The 27,744-nt window shown below is 43.5% G+C and overlaps 1 protein-coding gene across 3 annotated transcripts in view; it reads left to right on the top strand.

Moving 5' to 3' along the window:
- LOC130573023 (uncharacterized) overlaps positions 1–27,744 on the top strand; it is a 68,279-nt gene that overhangs the window by 21,800 nt on the left and 18,735 nt on the right. For 2 of the 3 annotated variants that reach the window (XM_057365125.1, XM_057365123.1), the window contains exons 2-3: positions 5,396–5,491; positions 8,445–8,578. In XM_057365125.1, coding sequence (XP_057221108.1) covers positions 5,396–5,491; positions 8,445–8,578 — 230 coding nt within the window. The remainder of the gene's footprint in view (positions 1–5,395; positions 5,492–8,444; positions 8,579–27,744) is intronic. The other variant, XM_057365124.1, reaches the window with a different exon arrangement.

The raw sequence follows: 27,744 nt of genomic DNA, 5'->3' as shown, positions 1-27,744 counted from the left end.
TGTCAGCAGGCACTGTGCTTTGCCTCATTTCAGCCATCCTGGGCTTGCAAAGGGTTTCAGTCTGACTGTAGAAGATGGCCATGTGTTTTAGAGTGACTCTTTCTTTCTTCACCTGAACATTGTCAGGTGATCAATCATCTGGTTTAAGGGTATTGTCTTTTGAAGCCATCAAAGGTTTCTTTTTTTATGCTTCCTTTACTTACACAGGGCATTAGACTGGTAGAGGAGACATGAAAGTATCTTGATAGTTCTATTTTGGTACTCGGGGCACTTCAGCAATTTTTTTGTCAGAACCAATGATTCTTGGCCTTCATCCTCCTGAGTGTGTCCAAATAACACCAATATCAAGCTTATTTTTTATAGAACCATAAAATAGTTTGGGATGGAAGGGCCATTTACATGTCACGTAGTCCAACCGCCCTGCAATGRCCAGGGCTATGTGCGGCCAGACCAGACTGCCCAAAGTCCCACCCAACTGATCTTACAGGGAAATATCTGAAGTTAGTACAAGGATCATCCCATATATGCTTATTTGTATATATACAACTAACTGAAAGGAGATTGTAACGAGGTGGGAGTCAGTCTCTTTTCCCAGGTAACAAGGGACAGGACAAGAGGAAATGGCCTCAAGTTGAGCCAGGGGAGGTTCAGATTGGATATTAGGAAAAAATTCTTCATGGAAAGAGTTGTCAAACACTGCAACAGGCTGCCTAGGGAAGTGGTTGGCTCAGCAGCCCCGGAGATATTTAAAAGACATGTAATGTGGCACTRTGACACACTTCTAGTGAACTCCCTTAGGGACGTGGTTTGGGGGTGGACTTGGGTTTACAGCTGGACTCGATGATCTTAAAGGTCTCTTCCAACCCAAATGATTCAATGATTTTCCCCTACTAACTTTCCTTGTTCTCAATAATCCCAGAGTCACTAGGAAGAATTAGTGCTGCAGAAAGACCAGTGTCCTCTCTGCCTCCACACATTTCTCTGATAGTTCCTACACCAGTGTGAGGTACAYGCACTGCCAGCAGCCAGTGGCACTGCATGATCTAGGTCACTGACTTCTTGCTTTGTCATTTTTGAACTTACTTATGTCACCATCTACAAACAGGGATGCCATGGATTTTGAGGAATATTTAACTTTTCCTCCTTGTGATGGGYGGAAGAGCCTTGCAGGAGAATACAGCCTTGCTCTGGAGACGTATTCCACTTGGAGCTCATAATCTGGGATATTCTTTCCCATTGTGTCAATTATTGCATTTTTCTGCAGCTCCAAGGAATACAAATAAATGAATAAATAAATACACATGCTTTGGGGGTGATCCTTGGCAGCTACAGTCATTGTTAGCTACTGAAGTCCCTCATGTCCATGAGTCCAGCTGGGGTCAGTGTGCTCCTCACATGCCGTTTGCTCAGGAACAGTAGCATTCAGCACTTCCTTTTCCTTTGTTTTAGAGCGTTACAGGACAGGTTGTGTGCTGGTGCAAATATAGCTGGTTGCTCTCCACACTGGTGTCTTTTTGCACCGTGTGTACAGCTTTGATAAGCAGCACATGTGTCTGCTTCCCGACTATACAGTGTTTCCACTCTGATCTCAGGAGTGCAGCTAAATCAATATATCCTTTGTGATGTGCAGATGGAAATAATCTCCAGAAAGATGCATTTCTGTGCTTTGCCCAGTATGTCTTTATTTGAGAGGTACAGCTGGTTTGTGGAAAGGTACAATCCATGACCATATGTGAGCATTCTGCTAACCCAGCTCAAGCAGCTTTGCGCTGCTATTGCAGTCCCCCATGACCATCAGCAGGGCCTCTGGGAAACTCCTTTGATGTGAAGGGAATTGCCAGCCAAGGTGTTGCTTGGCCCCTGAGGGGCAGAAAGAGGGCAGCCTGCCTTTACAGCCGCTGGTGCTCTGCTGCTGGCTGCCAAACCCTCCAGACCTTGCTGGTTACCCCAAGGTAACCAAGGTCAGGTTGTTACAAGGTGCTCTTCCAGCCCTGCTCCCTAAGCTGGACCAGGTTCAGATACACCAATTCCATCTTAGGGAGGTGTGGGTAAGGTTTGTTGGTGCACTTCTGTCTGCTGCTTCTAGTTACTGGGTCTAAATCCAGATTTCAGATCTGTAACCAGGTGCAAGCTGATATGTCCCCATATTCCATAACTGCTTGGAGTGACATTTGGATTCAGGTTCAGTGTCCAARGATCTCTGACAGAGTCTAAGTTTCCCATCCTGTGATTTCAGAGCGTAACATTTCTGGTAGTTTYGCCTGATTCAAGCCCCTCTGGCTGCTAAATGGGTAACACACATACAACAAATTCACACTGGCAATGGAAAACCACTTTTGTTTTCTTAAAGGCTTGCACTGACAGAAATGACATGATGATGGGAATCAGAATATGTGAGGACCTGGCAAATCATTCACACCTGTAAAAACAGGTTCAGCATCAATACCTGCATAGTTAGTGAGACGATCCTAATAAAATATTCAAGTAACCAAAGGAGAGAGGCAAGTGTTTTTTTGGTGAGATTCACCTCAGCTGTTAGTATGATGCTAATACTAACTTTTTTTCTCTCCATGGATTACTGAGCAAACCCAGGGCAAGGAGGGCTGTACCTGGGGTATTCTGTGGTGGCTGGAGGGACAAGTTGGGTGGCACCTGGACTTGTCCCCCACCCTCAACTGACAAACTGTGGATATTGGTGCTGGGGCAGTTTGCTAAGAAAACTCACGTCTGTTTGCACAGATTTATTCACAGTTGTTTAAAATACAACCCTCYTGTGCAAGTCAAGCCGTGAACACCTGAGTTGGGGTTCCTCCCAGGGCAGTTTCACAAAAGACTTGTACTKTCTTTCCCAGAGTGGACATTTTCCATCTAATTTTACAATCCAAAAGCCTCACTCCTGTGCATAATCAGATGTTCAGGCAGATAGCTCTCCATGAATACAAACTCTTTGGATTTCAGCTCACTAGTTAAACTTCCACTTGCATACTGAAAGCAGCCCTGAAAAACTCACTCCTACCCAATGAATTCRGACAAATATTCCTGGAATAGTCTGTTATCTGTCTCATGCTGCTCACATCACCATCTTCACATTATTAACGTTGCAAATACTTCCCCATAACCCTGTGCTGGAATCATCTGGGAGCTGCTCCTCCTCTTCCTCAGCAGTGAGGTGAGGTGAGGTGAGGTGAGGTGAGTGAAGAGGGGCAGGAAGGCCCAGCGCCATCAGGTCACTCCCTAGAAAAGTCAGTGCTGCTATCAGGAACCTTGGGACCACCAGGAGTTTTGGGGGTCCCACTTTGTGCCACACTGGGGGCCTTTGGGATCATACCTTCTCCTGAAATCTGTTGGGATTGATGTGTGCCAAGCACTGTGGTGTGACACGGCGATGTGGCCTTTCCAGAGGTCAGGCCTCAGTCAGCAGCRGGGCTCTGGCATCCCCTCACAGCTCTGTTTGTAATATTTGTTATCTGTGCTGCGGTAATGCTCGAAAATGGATGCTTCTTTCTGAATAAAAGGCAAGTCGCTGCTCGTATCTCAAGGATAAAAGCCTGTCTGGCTGGAAATCAGCGCGGGGCGCTGAAAATGGGCCGAGCAGCTGAGCCAAGCACGGCGGCCCGAGTCCCTGGAGAGCAGCGCTTTCGTTCCCTGGAGCAGAGGCAGCTGCTTTGGCACCGACAGGGACGGACCTCCCCTTCCTTTTGCCATTGCAAGCAGCGGTGGAAAACCCAGCCCACTCTCCAGCATGGACTGCCTAGGCAAGCCAAGCCCTGCAGAGCCTGGTCCTGGCTGACCGTGAGGATAACCAGCCATATGTCTTGTTTTCATGCCCTTACTACTTGATTTGCCCTTACTACTCTGATTTGTCAGCTCTGCCGCTCTACCAGCCCAGAACCCCAAGTCCTCTTCCTTCACTTGCATTTATTTGACCTTGTGGTCCTATTCTTGGTGKATTACCTGTGATACAGCAGCAGGAGGTTTTCCAGGAGGTCTTCAGGAGGTTTTAGGAGAAAGGCAGTGGAGTGATGCTGTTGCATGACGGCCCATGAGGAAAGGTGCCTGAGAGAACTCGCATCTCTGTCCCAAGAAGAAACACATCAAATCCTATCTGGATTCATGGTGAAAAGGGACAGTGTGAAATGACAATATTTTTGTTCTGTTGCCAAAGTGTGAGGCTTGCTGTCTGAAAGGTATTCGGTGTCCTTCAAGAAACATTTCGGTGAGCTCACCCCCCAAGACCATGTCGTCATTGGTCCCTGTGCCTGCTCACTTCCCCAGCACATATCCAAAAATCCTTCCCTTTAACAAGTTTGCAGAGCCTCACAAAAATCTATGGGGATATCTGGTTTTGCATGCAAATATTTACCAAGAAAAAATGGATACTTTTCCACAGCCTCCAGTACTAGGCTTCCTCTGCAGGGAAACTGCCAGCTGTACATGCGCGCTGGTTTGGCACTGGSTCAGCGCGTTCCCTAGAGAGTGGAATGAAACCACAAACCCCTTTTGCTAGTGAACCCCTTTCCACAAAGCAGGTGAAAGCAGGCTGAACTCGCTCCTGCATTCTAGCTTGGCTGTTTTCTAAATGTCATTTGAAAGTCTCRCCCCCTCCTCCCTCCTCCCTCTGTCCCCAGTTTTATCCCTCTTGCAGGAGGCAGCCATCAGCAACAAAACCACAATGCGGGGCTTGGCTGGCTGCATGCGTCCAGCAGCTGCTCTGTTCCAAGTTCTGGGCAAGCCTCAGCTATCCAGATTCCCGCTTGTCCTATGTCTTCTGCCTCAGTTGCAGTACAGCATCTTGAGCTAGAAGTGCCACTAATTGACCAGCTTGGACCAGTTGCCAGCACTGCAGTACAGTCAGCCTGCTGTCCCCAGTTGTCTGTGCCTTTCCCCCCTTCACTACACTTCCAGCCCTTCCTGATCCAAAGCTTGTGACATCTTCCAAGTCCTCCTTGCATTCAAGACTCTAATTCGGCATGTGGTGTGCTGTGCTTTTCCAGCAGGCTGCTTTTTGTCATTATCTCTCCACCCAAGTGAATGTTCAGGATGGGCATGTTCTTTCTTCAATTATTGCAGAGAACTAAAATGTAAGCAATAAATGCTAAAGCCAGATTTTTCTAATACAAAACATCAAGCAAAAATCTTTGTGTTCTCACATAATTATTCCGAAAGAGTTACGAGCCTGGAAATAAAAATACAACACTGTGTCTTAAAATGCAAAGCAGTGTTTTCTTTCAGGACAAGGGTAAGAACGTGATTTAAGTTTGCTTTAGTCCATTTCTTCACTGTGTTGTGCTGACATGATTGTTCAAAGAAATTGTGCTTTTGGAAGGAAAAGGTTAAAGTTTGCTACTGATATTCATCAGGAGATGGATATTTAATCTTTAATCTCTTGTTCTAGGCCCCTACTTCGGATCAACTCATTATCCCGAATAAACGATGTGTCATTCCCATTATTTATGTTTCACTGCAGCCAAAGTATCTGGACCTCGTTTTGGTAAGCACCATTCATTTCGACCCATTCAGTATTAATCTCCCTTCTAACATCTTTCCTGTCCTATGTGCTGTTCCCTATTTGCTTTTATGTTTTCCGCAGAGTGTTTATAAAAGGATAATCTTTTACAAAGCAGACAGAATTTTTGTGTATAAACTGCTCTGTTTGAATGCCTCATTGATATACCATCTAAACTGAAGTGTTCAGCAAGATTAGTGCATCCACCGAGCCACTGAACTGGGTGAAAATATGGGAACTGCTCCTTTCTTTATAGCGAGAGAGGGTAGCTAATGATGCCATCTTCTTTTAAATAGGATACTTTTAGCAGATGGACTCTGAGAATATGAATACATTGCACAAATAAAAAATAATAAACAAAGGAGGTGGCTTATTGTGGCAAACAATAGGAGAAAAAGACACAAAATGTATATGTGTAAAGACCATGAGCCAGATTCCATCTTAGTGAAACCGGTGTAARTGCAGAATAATTCAGTCAAGATGACGTGAATTAGGGGGGTTTTTTACATCGTTGTCGCTCACATCAGGATCTGGTCTCTTTGTACCATAAATGCCGACTTCAGTTAGGATAGGGACTTGCAATGCCTTGAAATGCAAATGATAAGTTTTTCTCTTTCTCATGCTGATACAAATTTCCAGTGAGAATAATTTGAGCACGATCCCCTTCTCTTTGCATGAAATAAACAAACGAAGACTGCCTGGCACACATAATGTACACTTATTTCAGCTGTCTCCTTTGCAGTGTGTCTGGTGACATCGGGTGCCACCGACACATCCTCGGAGATGCCGACACTTTATGTTAGGAGAACACAGTATGCAAGTGAATCTGTGCCCATATTCCCACATTTAGATGGGAAAAATCCCAAACAGACATGTGGCAGTATCATTTGAATGGCATAGATTCTTAAATACATTTGTCACGTTGTACACTTGCCAGCTCTTCTTTGAAAGATATAAACCACGAAAACACTCCACATTTTATCCATCACTACTCCGTCAACATGTAGCACTGTTTAGCATGTTATTTTAGTTAAACTGCACTATTGTTGTCCATCTATTATGACATAAACTAGGATTGGTGCCCTTGCATTAAAATTAAATGAAAACTGTAAGAAAGAGTTGGGTAAAAGRAAACATTGAGAAAGTCATGCCATTCATTTAGCAGTGAAGGAATGTGAGGAGAAATATTAGAAATCAGGAAGCTCTGAAGGTTTCAGGCATCCCCAGTTCCAGCTTTAAAAGGGATTGCTCCCATTTATAAGAGGCTGCATGCAGGGCATGGTTCTGTACCACATTTGGGGACTGAGTGTAGAGAGGGATGACACCCCACATTATGGCTCCCCGTGTCATTTTTAATTCACCTCCTCTACTGATACGACCCAGACCTGACTTGTAGTAAGAAAACACTGTTYGTGGCTATTTCTGGAGTCTGTCAACACCACTGCGGGGTTACTGAGAGCAGTTTCTGGGTTGGCAAGAGAGGTAACCCAGCTTACACCCAGCTTACTGAGTTGTCACTGCTCTTTGGAGATAGTCCATGTAATTTAGTACACAGAARCAGTCTTCTCAAGAAAATAATTGCCTGTTCAGTCCTAAGAAGACTGGTAATAAGAAAATGAGTCTGTCACTTTCTGGTTGCCATTAGCYGAGGTTAAAATCTTCCTGTCATAGCTGCTATTCAGTGACCAGTGCTGGATGGGTGGCCTCGACACAGGAGAGGAAAAACCATATTTGGCACAAATTGGCTTACTTACTCGTGGGATTAACGCTGGACTGGTCTGGAGAGAGCTGCTCTCTCAACACTAGGACCAATGTTCTCCAGACCTCTGTGTTCAGTGGTCAGATCTCTTGCAGAAGCCAGTGCAGTCCCCGCTGTGCTGCGGGGAGCCAGGCACCCAACAGCGTGAAACAGAAGAGATTTAATGACACATGCTTGCCTATTTCTGATGGTTTTCACCAGTGGAGTAATTAAATAGAGAATTTTTCCTTGGAAAGATGACCAGACATGACCTGCCTGGCCTGAAAATRTTAGTGACAGAGCAGTGCGATGTATTGCCTTGCAGTTTTGTGTGATTAATAAGGAAAACCCACAGAAAAGAACATTTCTGTAGACATCAAAATCTTGGCACAAGTGACACAGAGATGACTTGTTCCAAGAGTCCATGGCTCTGGAATGTGTCAGACTGGCTGTACATGTGCAGGTCAACTGCACGGTGTTTTGCTTAGCTTGGGTGCAGGATGTGGCAGCCCTGTCACTTCCTTGYCATCATGTTGGCAAGTCATACCCAGACAGATTTTTCCCAAGCACCAAATTCAAGTCAGTGAAGACTTAATGGAACAATCTTTGAAAAATATTTGTAAACAATTCTAGGTGTGGGGATGGATTTCTGGCTGATTTATTTACACTCAATTAACTACTCTTGTCACTTACCCTGACATACGGTGGACCTTGGATGAACCCACCAGGTCTTTGATAGACAAATATGTGGCACTATGGGTGTAGCAGAACAGGAGACACAGAGGGAGGATGAGTGAGAGAGACCAGAGACAGACTGAGGGAGGCTCAGCTGGATCCCACAGACCTGCTTTCATAGACACAGGTAAAGAGTCAGTGACTCAATAATAAAACCTCCAGGCCCTCATGCACCAAGTGCCCATGCAGGTTAACGTACATCGGAAAAGCAGAATGGGCCCCCAGTAAGTGTGCAAATATAAGACAAAATAATACTTAAAATTATATACATTTATATATATAAATACACACTTAAGAGGACAGATGACATGATTCAGTCCAATAAAATATGATATGATATATGATATGATATATATGATATATGACATGATAGATATGATATGATATGATATGATATGATATGATATGATATGATATGATATGATATGATATGATACGATACAATATGATGTGCCTTCTTTGCAGCAGATGTGTTTGCACCTCCAAGACATGGAGGTTGTTGGAACAGTCTTTGCCATGAGGAAAGGCCCACATCCAGCACCAAGGTACTCTGCTGGTGTACCTGTATCCTCCCTGCTGATTAAACACCACGCTGTAAGGTAGGGARTGCACGATGTGAGAGGGTTAGCCCCTTTTTTTCCATGGAATCCGGGTCATAAGAAAGCAGGACATTCAGTGGAGGCTGCGTGCCACCCTTCTTTTTTGTGGTGAATGATTGTGGGTAGCAGGARACAGAGCTGGCTGTCACTAATGGAGATTACTGAGTGCTAGTTGCTCCTAATCTGGGAATACACTCATATAAATGCTAAGCAATGCCTCGATATGATCCTGACCTGCACTGGCATCCCTGGTGCTGTTGCTGTGAGTTGTATCGACACTCAGGATGGGGCAGTTCCCGTGTCACTCCTTCCACACTTTCAATCTTAAGCATGCAAAGGTGTAGGCAATATGAGGGGGAAAGGAAGAGAGAATGCTGAAGTGACAGTGGATCGTTAAAGAACCAGGTTATCCCATCTCTTTTGAAGCATAAAATCAGTCAGAAGTTACTGTATTTTTCGGAGCTGGCTGTAGACACTGCAGCAGTATATCTTGTTGGTCTAAGGGCACAGAGATCTAGGCACTAACATGATTAATACCATGTCTCAACAAAAGGGATTTCCCASATTTATATCACTCAGAAATAGCCTTCCATAAATTTGATATGAGTACTTGGCAAATGAAGCAGCCATCAAATACCAATAAAAATATGTTTGTGATGCTTGCAATATACACCCAAAGAACCAGAGAACATTAGTATTCCAGAGTTCAGGTACCCATAAAAATTAGATGTTACAGAGACTCTGTTGAGGTAGAGAGGTTCAAACCTTAACCTGATGTAAAAGGTGTGTTGTAAAATTTCTTTCTTCTGGTGAAAAATCAAGATTTCACACTAGCAGCATAGTTGAAGTGAAGTCACCTGCTGACTGACCAGGTGATTCCAGCACTCCTGGGATRCATTTGCTCCATGAAGAACATATGGGAATCTTTTCCTTGTGGGTTGGTTGGGTTTTTGCAGTAATGGGCCAAGTGTCCCTGGCTCCAAGTACTCRGGGCAGACTGAGAGGCAATGTCTTGGGCAGAGAGGGCTGCAGGCTTTCTTAGCATGCATGTGGCGGTGTAAGGTGGGGCTGTGCAGCAGAGAAATCTCTTTAAATAGGATTCCTTGTAGGGCACCATTTTTGGCTGCCCAGGCAGGGTGGCTCCGTTTGAGGGTCCAGGGAGTAATGAGCACAATTCCTTTTAAGGCTCTCCAAGTGGAGAGTCTGCACTGGCTTTTCCATCAGGATTGCACTTTTCCCTAATGCCCTTTTCTCTGCTCCCCCWCAAGTACCTCCTCTGTGAATGAAATGAAGCTCYTCTGGGGTCCCTCTTGGGATAACCATCCCTGACCACTTTACTTTGAGAATAATTGGGGAATGTTTCCTCCAGATGCTGTCTGAGCACACAGAAATGCCAGAGTGATAGACACAGCTTAAATCCCTAGACTGCCAGACAGATAAAGATGGTCTGTCCCAAAATCTGCCTATCCCTTGTATCACCATGTCAAAATGAAGCAGAAGCCTTTCACACATCATCACTTCTGTTAGCTTAAGTACAGACCCTTGCATCCTTACTCATGGTTAGTAATGCCTTACTGCACAAATCTCCAGGGCCCCTGCTGGAAGAATAGTATCTTTAAACCTGCAACTGGGATTTGAGTTTCAAAATCGCAACAATTCCTTCGCTGTGTTTGAGGCAGTTCTAGTTAATTTTTGAACCAAATTCAGCAAAAGAAAATTATGCTGTTTACCTAACTAGCTTTTCCTCTGGCTATTAGTACTTTGAGGGCTCAGATAAACACAAATGAATACACTTAGAGCTCTTTTTATTGTCCTCACCAAAGAATCCTGTTAGGGCTRGAAGGCAGGTTTTAAATCCAGAACAGAGTTGTAATTGTGCTGCCTCATGCACATAGCCCAGGCCACTCATTTTGCACCCACCATTTCACTTCATGGTATCATTTCACTTATGGGGACATTTCTGCACATTTGAATACATCCCCACACAAAGTGTTTTGCCAAGTGAGATTTTTTGGACCTCATTTGGAAAGCCCACAAAGATCTGGCTGTCGGGTTTCTTCTGAGTTCAGAAAAAAAATCTGATGAAAGCTGAATCAGTTAACACCAAATTGGGTTGATGGGGGGATCCTTGTCTTCTCAGCTAACAGTATGAAACSAGATAAAGGGGTTGATCTGACAGCTGAATAGATTTCCAAAGAGTGGTCGTTTTCTCCCCTGCCCAAATAATATGATAGAGATATGCAGGGGTATGTGTGTGCCTTTCAACAGCAGGCAGAGTCCGAGAGYTTACTTATCTCTGAACAGCTTCTCTGCTGTCTGAAGTAAAGAATGTAGAGTTTCTGAATAATCAGGGAGCAGCTGCTTTTTCTGTTTTGCCTTCAGTGACCRACCACACCAGGAGAACTTACGGCCTCATTCTCGTTAGTGCTGTGTGTTTTCATCAGGAACCAAAACACTGCTGCTCTCAGAAAAAGTTCAGCACCGTGAAAGATTGAGCCTGTAAGTGTAACAGTGTGATCTTTGTAGTGCCTCCACATAGTCTTCCACTGACCACCTCACACCGRATTTATTCCACAGTCATTGAAACATCCTGATGCATTGCTGTTTCTCTGGGCTTGTCACTGTCTTTATAGAAACTTACAGGGGGAAGGAATTGGACAGTAAATCTYTTAGGTACAAATTTTGGCTCCTTTGCTCCAGCTGATGTGGAGAAGAGCCTCTTCCAAATTAATAGTTTGTTTTTGAAGGTCCTGATGACTCTACTCTTTATTTACTTTTGCAATTTATATGGCAATGTTGTGATTATCTCACAATTTTTTCTTCAGTAGCTGGAAATATGGATTTTTGGACTGTATGTCTCTCATGGTGATCTACTTTTTCACCTGGTTTTGCTTTCCCTTCTTCCACATGTCATTTTTGATAGATAAGTGTTTTGCAAGTTGCACAGCACTTAACCAACCAAGCACCACCAAGTGGTGTCTTGATGTTTGGATGTGGAGGCTGTGAAACTACCAAGGCTGAAYTTCTTGAAAGCCTCAAGCTTTTTAAAGGAATCAAGTATGCTATTATTCATCAAGGGGAAGAGAGTTGGAAGACTTTTGGTTAGTAATGGGATCCAAAGTCTTTTAGCTCTAAATTAGCAGTGGTAGCRACTGATAGCAACTTACATATGAAAGGTGGGCTCTGTGAAATAATCCTGTGGTTTCCATCAGGTTTCTTATGGAAAGCACCACTTCCAGTGTGTTCAGTATCACTGTTTGCATTCCCTTGCACAATTTCAACAAAAGACAGATGGTCTTTTTTCTGACCCACCTTTTAGGACTTAGTGAGAGTTCTGCCATCAGTTTCAGTGGCTCTGGATCAAGCCTGGACAAGGAGCCTGACCTTCCTAAGAGCCAGGGAGAAACCTCTAGGGTCAGGGACAATGTGTGCCACAGGACATTGCACTGCTCCTCTCCATACTCTGGGTAACATCCTCAGTGGTTTTTAATCTGGCTTTGGAGTTAATTTTTAAACATGTCAGTAGCTACTGGAAATTCATTTTCYAGGGGGTTACTCACAGCTAACAAAGTTCTGTAGAGCTGGAGAGCCACACATAACAAAACAGTCCTTTCGCATAAAGACACTTTTTAATCCCACTGACAGCAAAACCATTACAGATTTCCATGGATGAAAAAAGTGAAGGCAGAATAAGAAATGTAACCTTCTGACTTGTAAGTAGAACTGTACAATCTTTTAAATGGTGTCACTTCTGATGCTTTTCTTTGAAACCAAAGGCAGTGTTTTAACACAGCTTGCATAATTTTTCCCTGTGTTTTTATGCTGAGCCATTACAGGACTCTGCTGTGATGGCCAACTGCTTTAGCCAAAATTGTTGACCTACGCACTTTTTAAAGAGTACCTCACTTCTTCTACTTAGATTAATCTGGAGCTTTTCTGCACATGGGAGAGTTTTACTACACCCCTATGGTTTTTGAAGAAATTAGCATAGGTTACTGCCACTGACAGTGTACAAATTACTGCAGAATCAGAGAATGGTTTGAGTTGGAAGGGACTTCAGAGTTCATCTACCTCCAACTCTCCTGCCATGGGCAGGGACACCTTCCACTAGACCAGATTGCTTAGAGCTCTATCCAGCCTGGTTTTGAACACTTCCAGGGATGGGGAGTCCACAACTTCTCTAGGAAACCTGTGCCTCACCATACTCTCAGTAAAGACTTTCTCCCTAATACCTAATCCAAACCTCCTCCCTTCACCCTAAGGCCATACAGGTTCCCTTGTCCTATCACTACATGTGAAAAGTCCCTCTCCTGCTCTGTTGTAGCCCCCTTTTGGTACAGGAATATGTGATAAGGTGTCCCCAGAGCCTTCTCTTCTCCAGGCTTAAGATCCCCAGCTCTGTCAGCCTGTCTGCATAGCAGAGGGGCTCCAGCCCCCTGGTCACTGTCGTGGCCCTCTTCTGGACTCACTCCAGCAGCTCCAAGTCCTTCCCACACTGGGGACCCCAGAGCTGGATGCAGCACTCCAGGTGAGGTCTCACTAGAGCAGAGTAGAGGGTGAGAATCACCTTCCTCAACCTGCTGACCACGCTGCCTTTGAAGTAAATAACTAATAACTGGGTATTTACAGTAAATGGCTGATATGAGGCTGATATAACTAGCATTATTTGATCAACTGTATTACCAAATAAAATACAAAAGAGATGGAAGAATCTGGAATAACTGTAGTAGGTAAATGACACCCAGAATTACATGGGTGACGAGAGGGAGCAGGTTCTCTCTCAGTGTGTGGCTGTGTGGTTTTGAGCAAGTGTATAGCCTACGCATATTGCTCTTTTCTGTGATGTGAATGAGACTGGTATSATGCTGTCCAATACACAAGAGTGGAATTACCCCTAAAGGAAGCCTTTCCCCTGTAGGAAGCACCCTGTTCCAAATGAATTTTACTTTTGTTGTGACATTTTGAAGGTACTACATGGTAATGACACATTGCTACAGTAATTTTTGTACAATGTCTCTATGAGCTCTCTCCATCTGTCATGACAGCATTAGTCTTGGCATCTCTGATGAAAGAATCAAAATTAAAAGGGAGAACAAAAAGTCAATTTCTAATGGGTTCCAAATACCCATATCTTACAAGYGTGAATTAAATATTGCTCTCATCTTGCAGCCTTTCCAGCCATATTACATGGATAAAAACGTCAAAACTATTTAAAATTAAAAAATCCTGTTAAAAGCTGAAATATATATAAAGAAAAATAATATTCAGCTGTTTAAACTAACCTGTTGATAGGCTGTCAGCTGTCATTTGGTTTGCACTTCATTTGAATTAATAAAAAGTAAACCATAAGCATCATGATTTACAGTAATATAAAAGCTATTACAAAGGACCTTCATCATAAGCTTCTTTGTCATAAAGCTATTGTATCTTACTTTCAATCACTAAACACTGTTAAAAACATTTCCTAATACGATACTGCCTGATGCAATATACAAATTCCTTTGCTTCAAAGACCAGCTATAGAGACAAATGGGAAGCTTCTTCTTGCATAAATACTTATTTAAAAAAACAAAAACCAAACTATTGTCATGTTGTCCTTCACCTTTTCTTGAGGACACATGCACATGTATAACCACATAGCTCAGGTGTACCCACAGTCATCAAAATACCTTTATGCCTTCTCCTTTATTTTAAATAACCTTTGGACAAACAACAGCTGATTATTCAAATACACCAATTTCTTTGCGCCTATGAGCAGTGTCACAGACTTAATACTGATCTYATTTCATATCTCCTGTTAAAAATTACGTGTTTTTCTCTCAGATGTGCTGCTTTTTGGAGTTAATAGTGGCAAGAAGAATCAGATGGGGTTGGTGGATACCTGATGCTACTTCCTTTGGGGTGTGCTCACCCATGGTGTGTGAACAGTCCCCTTGGCTCTTGTCAGTATGGGCCTACCTGTGGTGAATGGTGCTATGGATCAGTGCAAGTTTGGCACAATGAAACAGAAGAAAACTATCCAAAGCCTTCAGGATGTGTCTGGCAAGGAAAGTGCGTCTGCCCCAGGGATAGCACAATATCCTGCTCCAAGGCCATGTTGGTGATCTTTTGCCTTCCAAAATCACCAGTGATTAGTTGATCATTCACTGCTGGAGCAGTGTGGTTTCTTTGGGAGGAACTCATACCCACAGACACTGAGACATAAGGGACCTGGTTTGGGCCTGTAGGAATTTAGCCATGTACTTAGCTTACCAGGTAGGGGCTGAGCTGTATTATAGTGTACTTTGGAATTATTTTTGTAGGATTATGTGGAATTGTGGTGTGATAGACCTAAAAATATGGCACTGGACTGACTGAGGAGCCCTGTGCTGCCTGGGGAGCAGTGAGTTAGCTTCCCCTTGGTTTCATTCTCCCCAGAGCCTCTTGCTTCTTTTCTYGTCTGTCCTCACAAGTCACAGCACGTCACGTCACAAAACTGATATAGCTGGGCATGCTACTTCAGKGTTTCAGCAGATCCTGTATTTGGAGTAGTTTGAAAAGTGCCTAGTGGCTTTGTCACATGATTTCTCTGTGGTGCGAGACCAGCCGGCAGAGAGCCGTGAGCTCACATGTTTGGATGGCTTAGTTTCTGCATACAGATAACGTGGATATCTGCTTGGCAGTGTTTTACAGCAACTGAACATTCCTGACGCTGCCTCTTTTCATCCTTCTGCTCCCCCTTCCTTAACAGCAGAATCAGCAGCTGTAACAACACATGGAGGACACTTGGCAGCTGCAAGACACAGATGCTGAGCTCTGTAATAAACTTCTCCTGTAGAAGAATCTGAGTGCTTTTGCTGGCTGCTTAAAAGTCCTTATTGCCGTCTGATTCACTTGCTCAACAAGCAGTTACAGTGTGCTGAAGGCTGCTGCTAATCACTGCTGGAGTTTTAAGGACCGACCTAATTGTCCTTCTTGATCCTTCAGGATGCTGCACAGCCTGGCTTTAATAATTTGTAAGCGAATTGCACACTTTGAAGGTAGATACTTAAGAATAAGGTACTGTGCAATGTTTCAGTGGGCCATTTCTTTTTGTGTCTAGAGATAGGCAATAGGCCTGGTTTTGATCACAAGTCACAATGTGCAAACCAGAAATAACTTCACCGTTGTTAAAGGGGTATAAGCTGTTATAAAACAAATGCRAGTGAGGTCAGGGGTGAAGGAGAGCTTTACATGAAGTCTGCATTACCTGCTACGGAAACAGTGTGTCTTTAATATCTCAGAAAGTRGTGTTTGTTGGAATGGGCCTGGGATGGGGATGTGGGTAAGGATTTGTGGCAGCAGGTTAGTGTTAGGGTGGGAGGGGGGCTTCTTTCAGAAAAGCCTTGCATGAGTGTGTTGTAAGAAGCCATTTGGATTTGCAGCCAAYGGCCAACTTGGAAGGTTGTCCTGGAGCCTAAAGAACACTGGGAAAGAAACCAGAAACAGATGCCTTTGGAGATAAAGTCAGGAACTGGGCAACAAATCTGGTATGTGGCCAAGGCAGAAAGGTGGAATGCTAGAGAGAGATGGTTAGASACACAAGCAAGAGAAGAGCAGTAAACATAAAGACTCATAGGTTAATCTCGATGTACAACATGAGGGGAAGTGTGAAGGAATGTGAGAGAAGACAGGCATGGTCAGTGGTGGGGGAATGATGCTTTTGGTCAAAAGTTGCTTCCTTCTCTTTCTGAGGAAAACTGTACTCAACATGGTACAGTGGGAGTGGGAAGGGAAGCACAGGGACAAGTAAGGGTGCAGGATGGACAGGCCAGACCTTGTATTCAGTGACACAGGGCTAAAGGGACAGCTTTATGCCATTGGATTAGCAGGCAAACCAACACTGGCAACATTGTGATGCTACAGACTGCATGATCGAGAAGTGGATGAGGTTTCCTTCAGAAAACTGCAAGAAACCTGATGGCTGCAGGCTCTGGTCCACATGGGAGACTTGGCCACTCTGATGTCTGCTGGAGGGGCAGCACAGCAGGGTACAAGTGGTCCAGGAGGCTGCTGAGGTAGGAGCTGATTCAAGGGTCATCCTGATGTGCAGGAAACCAAACAAAGGTGGTAAAAGGTCTGTAAGTATGAATTCCTGGTAAMACTCAAACATGGAAAGGAAGTATGGAAGAGGTGGAAGCAGGGACAAGCCACCTGTGAGGAGGAGAGAGACACAGTCCCAGAATTGTTTGGCTTAGGAAAGCCAAAACCAGAGTTGCATTTAGGGAGAGAAAGGAAAAGTAAAAAGAAAGGCTACAGGTCTGGGATCTCCAGTAAAAGGAGAATGCTGGAACAAGTCTAATGGACAAACGAGAAGATGAATAAGGAACTGGAGTATCTCTCTTGTAACAGAGAAGCTGAGAGAGCTGGAACTGTTCAGCCTGGAGAAGGTTGGGGATGATCATGTTAATGTGTATAAATCCCTGATGGTGGGGAATAGAGAAGATGGAGACAGACAATTTGCAGTGTTGTCAAGTGACAAAAGGAAAAACAATAGGTACATGCTGAAAAGCAAGAAATTCCATTCCAACATAAGGAAAAACTCTTGTTTATCGTGAGTGTTTTGAAACRCTGGCACAGGTTGCCCAGCAAAGTTCTGGTGAGTCTGGCTGTGGACTTATTCAACACCCAGCTGGACACAATCCTGTGCAATTTGCCCTAGCTGACCATCTCGGAGCAGGAGATGTGTCCAGGTCATCTCAAGAGGCCCCTTCCAACCCCAGCAATTCTCTGAAGGTGCTGTACAGGAGCAGCAGATCAGGCTGTCGGCAGCTGACAGGAAACTGTCACCAAAGGGGACCTCTCTGTAGAATGTGGGGGAGGAGAAGGAAGAGGTTGAATGGACAAGGACATTGGCACAGAACAGGTGGATGCTTCATCCCAGGCAGCCCCGGTGTCACCTTGGCAAGAAGCTGCCACCTAATCTGTGCCTGAGGAGAAGACTCCTGTTTCCACTTCAGTAGTCCCGTCTCCTTCATAAGGCTGACATTCACATAAACATTTTTTAACTGGAAAAGGACAGTCCTATTCCTAGTTTGCACAGGAGATGTTTTCCTGTGACCTTTTTTTGTGTCCTTGTACTCCAGCATTTGGAGACAAACAGCTGTCCCAAGCTTCAGCTGGAGGAGGAAAAGGAAGACACCATCAAGCATAAATGTTAGTAAATCACTTTTCCTCTCATTGTCTGGTATATTGAGGATGATTTTTAACCTTAGAAATGGTTATCTCTCTGATACCCTTACTCTTGATATTATTAACTCATATTGGACATCAGCATTTAAAAATTCCCTCTTTAAGCCTGAGTCTTGTTTCTCTTGATATAAAAAACTGATGTGCTTCTTTTGTGGCTGCTCAGTAAATGTTTTGGGAAATAGTTATCAACACTGAATTATATTTTATGCTAACAATTGGTATCCTGTARTTTTATAATATTCAGGGATCCTGGATATAAATACAGTATATCAAAACATTATACATTACAAAAATTCTCATATTCCTCGAAACAAACCTGAGGTTAGGCACAAGAAAATACAAACCTTCAAATAATAGGACTTAAATACCTGTTTCAGCAGTGCTTTCATGCTGTTCGCTTGCTTAAAAACATGTGAAGTATTTATTTTTAATTCRTATTATCTCATTATTGCAGGTTTCCTTTACAATGTGGCTCATTTCAGGCGTTAAAAAAAGCCTAGTGATTTTTATCTTCATTTCAGATTTTCCAGTAGTGATCAGTCACATGTAGGGCTGGTTAGAACTGATGTAGCAAACTGGTTTTGTTTTTTCTTTCATGACATGGGTCGTCCAGCAGGCRAAATATGTTATGACAATCGTCTCCGAGATGCAAAGATAAATGTGAAAAGGGACTAAGCCCTGTTGCAATTGAGGYGTTCTGTGAAGAAGCTGAAGGTGACCACTGAGAACTTCTCACTGCTGCTTACATGTAGAGTGACAGCTTTTCAACACAAGGACTGCCAATCTTTTACTAAGTAGGCTGTTTATTGCCAAATACTGTCTGAGATACAATTTTCTCCATGTTTAAAGGAGTCCTACTGAGGTATCAATGTGACCCACCAGCATCACAGGAATGGGACCAAAAAGGAAAGCTTGGAACTCCAGAGGATTTGCTCATCAAAATCAGGTGTTGTGGGTATCTTACCTTTAATTGTTACTGCACTTTTATTAATTAATTATGCATACATTAATATCTGTTTGGAGCCTCCTCTTATCTATCTCCCTGTTCTTTTTTCTGCTCACGGATAGTCATGTCTAAGCTCCCATGTCCAGGCCATGGCAGGATGCAGGGTCACGCTCCCTCTCTGGATCACAGAATCCAGTACCAGCTGAGCRCTCAGACTTCTCCTTTTCTGTAGAGACCTGGGTGCAGCCTGGGATTGTACTAAGACCTGAAGGAGTATTCTGGGTCCTTCAGCTTAGATGCAGCCTTTCTATCTCCTCTACAAAGTGTATAGTTTGCATTGCATGAATAAAAAAGTGTTGAGTAGTGCGCGTGCAGGGAAAAATTAATTKAATCCTCCTACAGAGGGTTAAATTAATTGATTAGATTGAAGGTACAATGACCTTTGGGGTCTCATCTTTATTGCCTGTGATSACACAGAGGAGTAAATTAATGAAAATGGAGGGTTAGCAGCTTTTCAGGCAGGAGAAGAATAACAGGAGGGTGATAGGAGCTGAACATGAGGCAGCACTAGCAAAGGAAAATTACAAAGGAAGTCATGAAAGAGTCTGGTGGTGTACACAGGGAGACAGGRCTGAGGGAAGGGTGTTGGTGGATGAGATACAATAATGAGGGGAAGCTGTTTGATCGCTCGTAGCTCCTGGGTCAGTAGCAGCTGCATCTGCATCACCCCTGGGCTCCCTGCGTGCTGGCCAAGGCAGCGGCTGGGAGTGTCTGCTGCTGCGCTGCCCTTCTCCTGTACATCAYTGCATAAATCAAACATCTGGGCTCCAGAGAGACCTTATTAGTGCTAAACAACCTTGATTCAATTATGCTACAAGATGCACACAAGATGGTATCTTTCGTACAGTCTTGCGCTGTGAAGGGCTCATAGGAAGTATGGCACTGGGGAAGGAGGTGGAGAGCACCAAAAATCAATTATTCTCTCATTTCCACAGTAGGTGCACTGTAGTGCGTGAAGGGGTGGAGTTTGAAGAGTCTRTATAACCTAATGCCAGGGATCATTTGAATGGTTCTGTGTTTTGAGGATTCCTCATTCTCATTTTCTTCACAAACACTCTGTCTATATAGACAGAAATAAAYTGACTTTCAGGCCCTGGAGTTTGAAAGTCAACACTTGGCTCTGTGGCCAGAGCTCCTCAGTWGTGCCTCTGCAGCTTCTGCTGGTTTAAAACTTACTTTTCTTTCCTAACATCAGAGAGTGGATGCGCAAAAACCTCAGCAGGGAGGCTTTTGCAGAGAGCGGGGGTGCGAAGTGCACTGCCCGGGCCAAATTCCACACCAGATAATTCCATTGAGGCGCTGGTTTCAATTGGGAATCGTTATCTGYGTTTCCTGTCTCCTACTGCAGAGCCGTGCTACTGAGCAGCTGCTGATTTCCTCCGGCCCAGGCCTGGCTGTGTGTCACAGTGGGGCTGCGATGTCCCCTCCCAGCCCTTCGCTTTGTCCGCAGGAGTTACATGGAAAAGAAGTAAATTATGGAAAGTGCTTTGAATTCCTCTGTTGAAATTTACATCTTCTAGTGCGATTATTTTTTTTTCCCTGCTATGGAGAAAAGTCATATTTCAAAAACTTTCTTGTTGTTTCTGCAGATCTGTCATCCATTTCCATGGATACATGAATGGTAATAAGGCAGCCAGGAGCTGTCAATTCCAGCCACTCACTGGCTGCCCAGTGAGCAGTGAAAAGCTGCTGAAGTCATTAGGATTTTGCATTTGAAAATAACAGGATGGTTTGAACTTTTCTGGTACTTTTCAATTAGGAATCCCCAGGTCTGRTAAAGGAGCCACTACTATAAAATAATTAATTAGGCATCATAACAGCTTGGTGAGTGTGCTAGGAGGACGTGGAGGCCGGGGCATSCTGCAGTGACCCGCTGAAAGCCATCCCAGGAACTTGAGGCATGGGCAGGAAGATAGTCAGTTCATCTGTTCTGGTACCTGAGCTCACCCCTGAGTGTGTTGGGTGTAGACCACCTACAAATCAGGGTATGGAAWTACACCCATCCTCATTTACTTAATGACAAAGCATCTTTCTCTTCTTCTTTCCTCTGATCATCCAAGACATCTTTGATTTCTGCAGCAGCAAGAGCCATCAGATAATAGAAAGGCTGCATTCCTGCAGGATATGGCATATGCTAACTGTTCATTGAATGGTTTTCCCTGTCCATCATGTTGAATTCCTCAGTCAAGTTCTTGCTAGATCTTCTCTAAGGATAAGGCTTCTGTCACTATGACAGGGAGATTATTCTGGGAAGATGAGAGAATACATGCCCTTAGTATCTCTGATCATTGAGTCATTTTTTCTGGACATTTCCAACATTAAATGTATCCTAGCTGTGTTTCATGGAATAAAACTAAGAAAAATAGAGGAAGGATTTTTTTTCTGAAGATATATATAATGTCATTACAGCGTGCTGTGGTTTTCCACATTTGATTTTTCACTATACTCACCCTTTTTCTCAGCTTTTAATTTCTGCTCTATGAGGTGACACACAATAAGAGATGACTCTTTCATTCTTGCACATAATCCACTGAAATGAACAGATCTTTGCATGTTAAACAATTGTTTGAAGTAATTAAGGTAGGTGGAACTGGGCCCATCACAATTTACCTTCTGTGAATCCTCATTTTCTCTTTTTAAAAGACTCCACAGGTGAGCGACTGTGTGTGTTTATGCAAAGATTTAGAGAGCTCTGTTAGTAGGCACTGTTCAAGTAATTCTTAACTCAGCTAACTTGCCTCCATACTTCCCAATTCACCTGGAGTTCTGCACACTCTCCCATAATTATTGTTAACCAAAGCCAATCACTGAAAGCACTGCTGGGGTTATGCAAGTAACTTTTACACACAGACAGATTGCAGAGTCAAGCCGAGAAAGCTATGATGGCATCACCCAAGTATCCCCAATCCCTTGACATTATCTTCTTCGAGTCATTCACATGGATAGTCAATAAAATTGGTCCCAACACAGATGATAATGGTACCCKATCATTACCCTCTTTCTGTCCCCAGAGGAAGCTCTTTATTATGACCCTTAACAAAGACTTCATCCCTAGCCCTGTGATTATGTATTTCCCTTAACAGTATTTTATGAGGGATCTTACTAAAAACATTTTCAAAATTCAAGTAAATTAATACCTTGCAGATCACCTTTATCTACTGGCTTATTAACTTCTTCCAAAACCAAAATGTCGTGCCTTTCAATGTTAGTAATTATCTTGGGGAAGGCATAAGAAAAATTCAGATGTATTTTGACAGCTACTGCAGTGGTTTAGCKGAGCTGTGCTTGGATTAGCACCGTTCTTCTGTCTGTACTTAGGAACTCTATTTCATTTCTGGCATCCCTCTCTTCAGGTCAACCGCTAGTTCAAGGTGGAAATGATAAGTCTGCAGCATCTTGAGTGTGCTGGTGTTAGCTCTTGGGAAGTCAAGAGGAAGGAAATAACAGTCCATAAAGTTTTGATTGCTTGGAAAAGAAGAGATGTTTGCTGAAAGTATGAGCAAGGCCAGCTGCAAAGAGTTCAAGCATGAGTAGAAGCCGTGCTGCATTGTCTGCTCAGTCACTTTAGCAATGAGTTGACAGCATTTCTTATTTGATATTGAGAAGAGGAAGGCTGTTTCTCTCAGGCCTATTAGGGTCTGTCTTACAGCATCAACTTTTTAGTTAGTGGAGGTTTCACTTTAAAGATGGGTAGAACAGCATGATCCAGGATGGTGTGGCAGGGAAGGTTTTGGCAAAAATAGTGGCACTGAAGAAGTAAAATAAATGTGCCATGCTCTATTCCTCCCCCAATTTTAAAATATCAGCATTTTGCAAGCAATGGGCCATATGCTCCCAGGGCTTGCAAGCCAAAAAGTATAGCAACTTACTACAAAACCGCTCTCCAAATTCTACACACAAGCCAAAACCTCCTACTTGGTATTCTGCCGTCATGCCAACTTGCAGAGCAGAGATTGGGCCTGAGCAAGGAGATCTGCAAAAGAACTCTCAGGTTATTCACATGAAGGGAGACAGAGGCTGGGGCTGACTGGGCTGGAGTCAGGACACTGATCCTGCAAACACAGCTTAGGGAGAAAGTAAGATAAATTGCCACTGATAGTGAGCACAGGTTTCCAGGTCAGAATTCCCCCTCTCCAGAGAGGAAAGGCACCAAAGCTTACTGGGGTTGTTTCTGCTGGGCTTGCTAGGAAAGGAAATAGAAATGTGGACCTGAAGCCTCAGCCTCATCCAATCTGTGCACCGGAAGGAGCACAGCCCTTCAGCATGACGGGGAGCTGCAGAGGCTCTCATCTGGTTGGATGGGAACCACCCCGCATGCCTGGTGTTCAGAAATAATTAACTAATGCTGAACCCAGGTTCCYGAAGAGAGTTCTGCCCAGAGATAGACAGGTGCTCTTCACCTGCACCTCACAGGATTGTCTGTCTGTCTAAAGCAGTGAGGGCCTTTGTTCAATAATTTTCTGGGTGGCAAAGCAAGGCACAAGTTAGTCCCATCAGTGTCAATTTACTTTCAGCAGAAAATTACATTTCACTGTGGCAAGATTCATAATCTCAGTGTGTGCAAGTACTAGGGAATGCCATTGACATACGATGGACTTGTGGGTATTGTCTGAAACCTCACAGGGCTGTTTGTTTGCCTGTTCCCTGACCCCTTGGTGCAAGATTGTCTTGTATTGTGCATACTCTATTTTTCCATGAACACCTGTAGAGTACTTTRTATTTCTCCAGGGGTTATCCCTGCACTATTTTAGCCATTGGCTAGTTCAGAGCTCTTCCCTGTTCTGGCTAATACATTATATGCTCTTTRGTAGAGATTTAAAGCAGTACTGATACTCACTTTTTCTGAACATTTTTGTGGACCCTCCACAACAAAAAAAGAGATAAGAAATACCTCTTTGAGGACCTGTCCTCGCCACTGTARGCAGAGTAATTGGGGCAATAAAATCACAGGACAGGGTGTGTGGAGCAGAGCATATGCTCTCTCTCCACCAGGAGCAAGCCAACTGCTGCTGGGAGGACGGGGCTGGGAATGGCCTCCGGACCAAACACTCGCTCRATTTGCACGCCTGCACGGCTGCTGGTGGATCCAGCTGCTCCTTCCCCCGCTGCACTGCACACACACACACAGGGATGCTCATGCCCAGGCACACAGAGGCAGAGCAGCTCCTTGTAACCTGGTCAGAGAAAAGCATGATCTCTGCCCCCACAGTGATAAAAAAGATCTGTAGGTAAAGCTCAGATGTGGCAGGCTGGTACTTGAATGCGAAGTTTCTGAGAAGTATCTTACATAAGGGTGCAGTTTTCTACAAGCAGAACGTGGTAATTTCTACCTGTGATATTATCCATTTGAGGCTGGTGGAGGAATTCCCAAAGGCAGTTGTTGGGAGAAGTGATAAAGTAGGAGTTACATTTAACCTTGTGCTGAATGCTGTATTGCACCCTGAATGTGACATTTTCAACAACAGGGCAGTTGCTTCTCCGCTCCAAGGAAACATCCAGTGCTGTGCTGTCATGAGAGGACAGCAAATGTCAGTGGCTATGATTTTATGATGTTGAGGTAAAATATATATGTTCTTGTTATCAAATCTGAGAGTTAAAGACAAAATGTGCTTTTTAAGCATGCAATTTTGGCAAAAATAACAATAATTTTCTCCAGAATGCCGTTTTTTAGTGTTGGTATGAAAAAAACTTCTGAGAGCAATGAGAATCTGTCTGGAATTTTCTTATCCTAAAATTGATATCCATTTATTTTCTGCAGCAAGYGATCAAAAGTCTCCTGCAACAGAACATGAAACAGGATTGCTCATTTTATTTCTTGGGAGGCAGCCATCATTACATTGGGCCAGAGCTATGAGTCAGGGCTGCTGTTTCCTATCCTGAAGTGAGGAATCTCTCTCAGGAAGTCCTGTGTTGTGCTGGAGATAAGAGCAGGTGATAATGGTCTCATCTGGCTTTGAAATTTACGAGCAGGAGATATGTCATGTAATGGAGTCATTATTTTGTTTTAGTCCATTCTTCAAGTTGCAGCACTTGAAGATGTGAGAGCCGTGTGGTGACCAGATGGAAGGAGCAGGGAACASGGAAGAGCACTAGGATGGTTTCCCTATTACTAGTGAGATGATCCTGAATAGAAGCAAGAAACGCTGGGAAACTCTGTAAGTTATTTTATTCACAGAGATGACTACAGAAAGAAACATAGGTTATGAGAATATAGGCCCTAAACTGAGGAGATGGAAAGAGGAGGGAAGGATCAGGGAATATGGGCTTAAAAACCAAGAAAATATGAGCAGTTGCATCCCATACAATCTGAATCAACTCCATTTGTTGACAGCAGCTGGGGCCTCAGAATTCTTAAATGAAAATGGAAAAAAACCACTCAAGGAACATGAACTTAAAAATAGGGCTAAGAAGATGAAATGGGTGTAATTTATGTGAAGTTTAGAAATACTCTAAATTGTTTAAAAATATTTCCTCCATCTATTTTCCTGTAATCTTCCACATACTTCATTCAGAATTCTGGGACTCAAAATTACCAGTGCATCCAGGTTCCACTTTTTGACTTATTTGCCAAGGTTTTGTTTTCTGTTCTCTTTCATTCCATTCCTTTTCAGTAAGTTTTGGTTTCTGTTTGGAACTGGGAAAAGTAATGTCTCCATCAATTCTTAAGCTTTCATCCAGTCTGTTTTCTTTGTGGCCAAGAGAGGAAAATGTGTTTTAAAACCATTAGAAATCTGTATATGCTTCAAACCAATATGTTCATGTCATAATGGACCAAAAATTAGTAATAAGACAATGCTAAATTGTTGGAACTTTTCAAGGTAATCTGTACTAAACCTTTGCTTTACTTTATATGGAAAGACTGAACACTTTAATTGCTTAATGCAGTAAAACTATGAGGGAAAGGAGTTTTCACAAAGAAATTTGGGAGGTAAACTTCAGAGACAGAATAATAATATTGGTATGGGATCAAGTGGATGCAAGCTGATTATTAATACATTTAGACTGGAATTTTAGAGAGATGTTTCCATCTCTCCATCCAAGAAGTGATATTCTGGTACTGGGGACAGAGAAATTCATTATTTTGGGCTGCAGTTGGGTACATTAATGAAAATGATTGTATCACAGAATTCTTAGGGACAGAAAATGAGGCTTGTGATGTGGATCAGTTGGTATCTGATGTTTAGGTGTCAGCAGCTGAGTTTGAAAAGAGACTTGGTTGTTTATTTGCACCATTGCTTTATTCTATTAATCACATGCTTCAGGACTTTTGTTTGCGGCCTGCGGAGGTCAGGAAGGGTCATTTTTACTTTTCGATTGTGCATTGCTAGACTTCTAGGCTGGTCTCTTTTTCACCTCTGAACCATGAAAGAGCAGGAGGTAGGCTAGAGCCCCTAATCTCTGCACGTATCTCACTCATAAGCTCCAGTTTGAAGTGATCAGCAGATCTGAGGTGAGGAAGGAATTTCCCTGTTGATCAGATTGTCAGGAACTGCTGCAGAAGAGGGGATTGTCTTCGCCGGTTTTAGTTTCTTAGGATTTGCAGGAGATTTCACCTCACATTTCCTTTCTATTGCAAGGATTTTGGCTATTGACAATGCATTGCATTTTGCCTTTTTGCTTCCTGGGGCTCATTAAATTTGCAGCTGCTTTATGATGAAGTGCAAAGTTTGTTACAGGCTCCCGGGGCCAGTGGTGTGCAGGGACACATTGGACAGAATGCCTGTGGACTCTCCAGGCTAACCATCTGTGAAAGTCTGCACTTGCTGGTCCAGCTGACCCCTYCCATCCTTATTTCCTACATCCCTTCTTCTTTTTTTTTTTTTTTTTTAAAAAAAAAAAGAACCTCCAAACATCAATTTTAAATCAATCTGAAATGTTTTGTCTCTCACAATGTGTCAAAGTGGCCAATGACAAAGACATCACTGAAAAAAGCATCCTGCTCCCAGAGGAGCTGCTGCTGCCTTGGTTTCCTCAGTGACCTCAGGTTGGATGGAGGGGCCGGTGGGCAGCGTGTGCAGGGTGGTCCCTTGGGAGCCAGAAGTCAGAAAGCAGGCTGGAAAACAGGCTAGAGCATTGCTTCTCTACTGCCTCACATTAGGCTTGGCCCTCTACTGGGCCAGGTCCAGGCTTTCCAAAATTTGGCTASTGCAGATCCGAAGTGTACTGATGTAAACTGGGTCAGGGAGAAAGGAAAGCAGCTCTATTTCAAGGGAACACTGTCGGGGTTGATGTAGGTCAGGCACTGCTGCTGGCTTGGGGTTCGGGTGGAAATCACAAYTGGCCCTAAAGCAGAGCTTGGTGGAGCACTCACAGCTCCTGACCACCTAAGGAGACAGTGCTTTAAAAGGGGACAAAAAGGGGATTTTGGAAATGGGCAGGCAGGAGGAAGGCCAGCCCCTCTTGTGACAACTCTCACGTGCAGGKCCAAGTGCTGCACCAGGTGGCTCTGACACAAGAAAGCACCACAGAGCTGCTGGAGATGTCTCGCTGATGAATTATTTTGAAGCCACCCTTGGGCAGAGCTTAGCAATTAATCAAGGAGAAAGATGCATCAAAACTACAGTGACCTGAGAGATCCCCTTACTCTGCTTTGTAACTTGCACATGCTAAAGACATAAAATGGTTGTGATGGCTTCTTCCTTCCTTCCTGGGCTAAAGATAGTAAAAAAATTCTCCCCTTGCATGAAACAGACAGGTAAGCAGCAAGAATTCCTGTGGTGTGCTGTTTTAATATGTGCTGTTTAATTATACTTTTATGGCTGGCAACAGGTAACAGTGTTCATGCTAAAAATATTTAGACATATGGATTTCCCTTGTATTCAGAGTTGTTTTCATCTACTAGACTCATAAAATAGTGAAGCTACACAATAATGCCATATGTAGAATAAAACCACATTTTTTTAAGACTACATAAATGCATACTACTAAAATACAGATATTTTTCTAAGGA

Source organism: Malurus melanocephalus, unplaced genomic scaffold, assembly GCF_030028575.1.
Source record: "Malurus melanocephalus ecotype Western Australia unplaced genomic scaffold, MMel_1.1 scaffold_48, whole genome shotgun sequence".
Lineage (NCBI taxonomy): Eukaryota > Metazoa > Chordata > Aves > Passeriformes > Maluridae > Malurus > Malurus melanocephalus.
The sequence above is the reverse complement of the archived record's forward strand: the minus strand, read 5'-3'. Positions and strand labels throughout refer to the sequence as shown.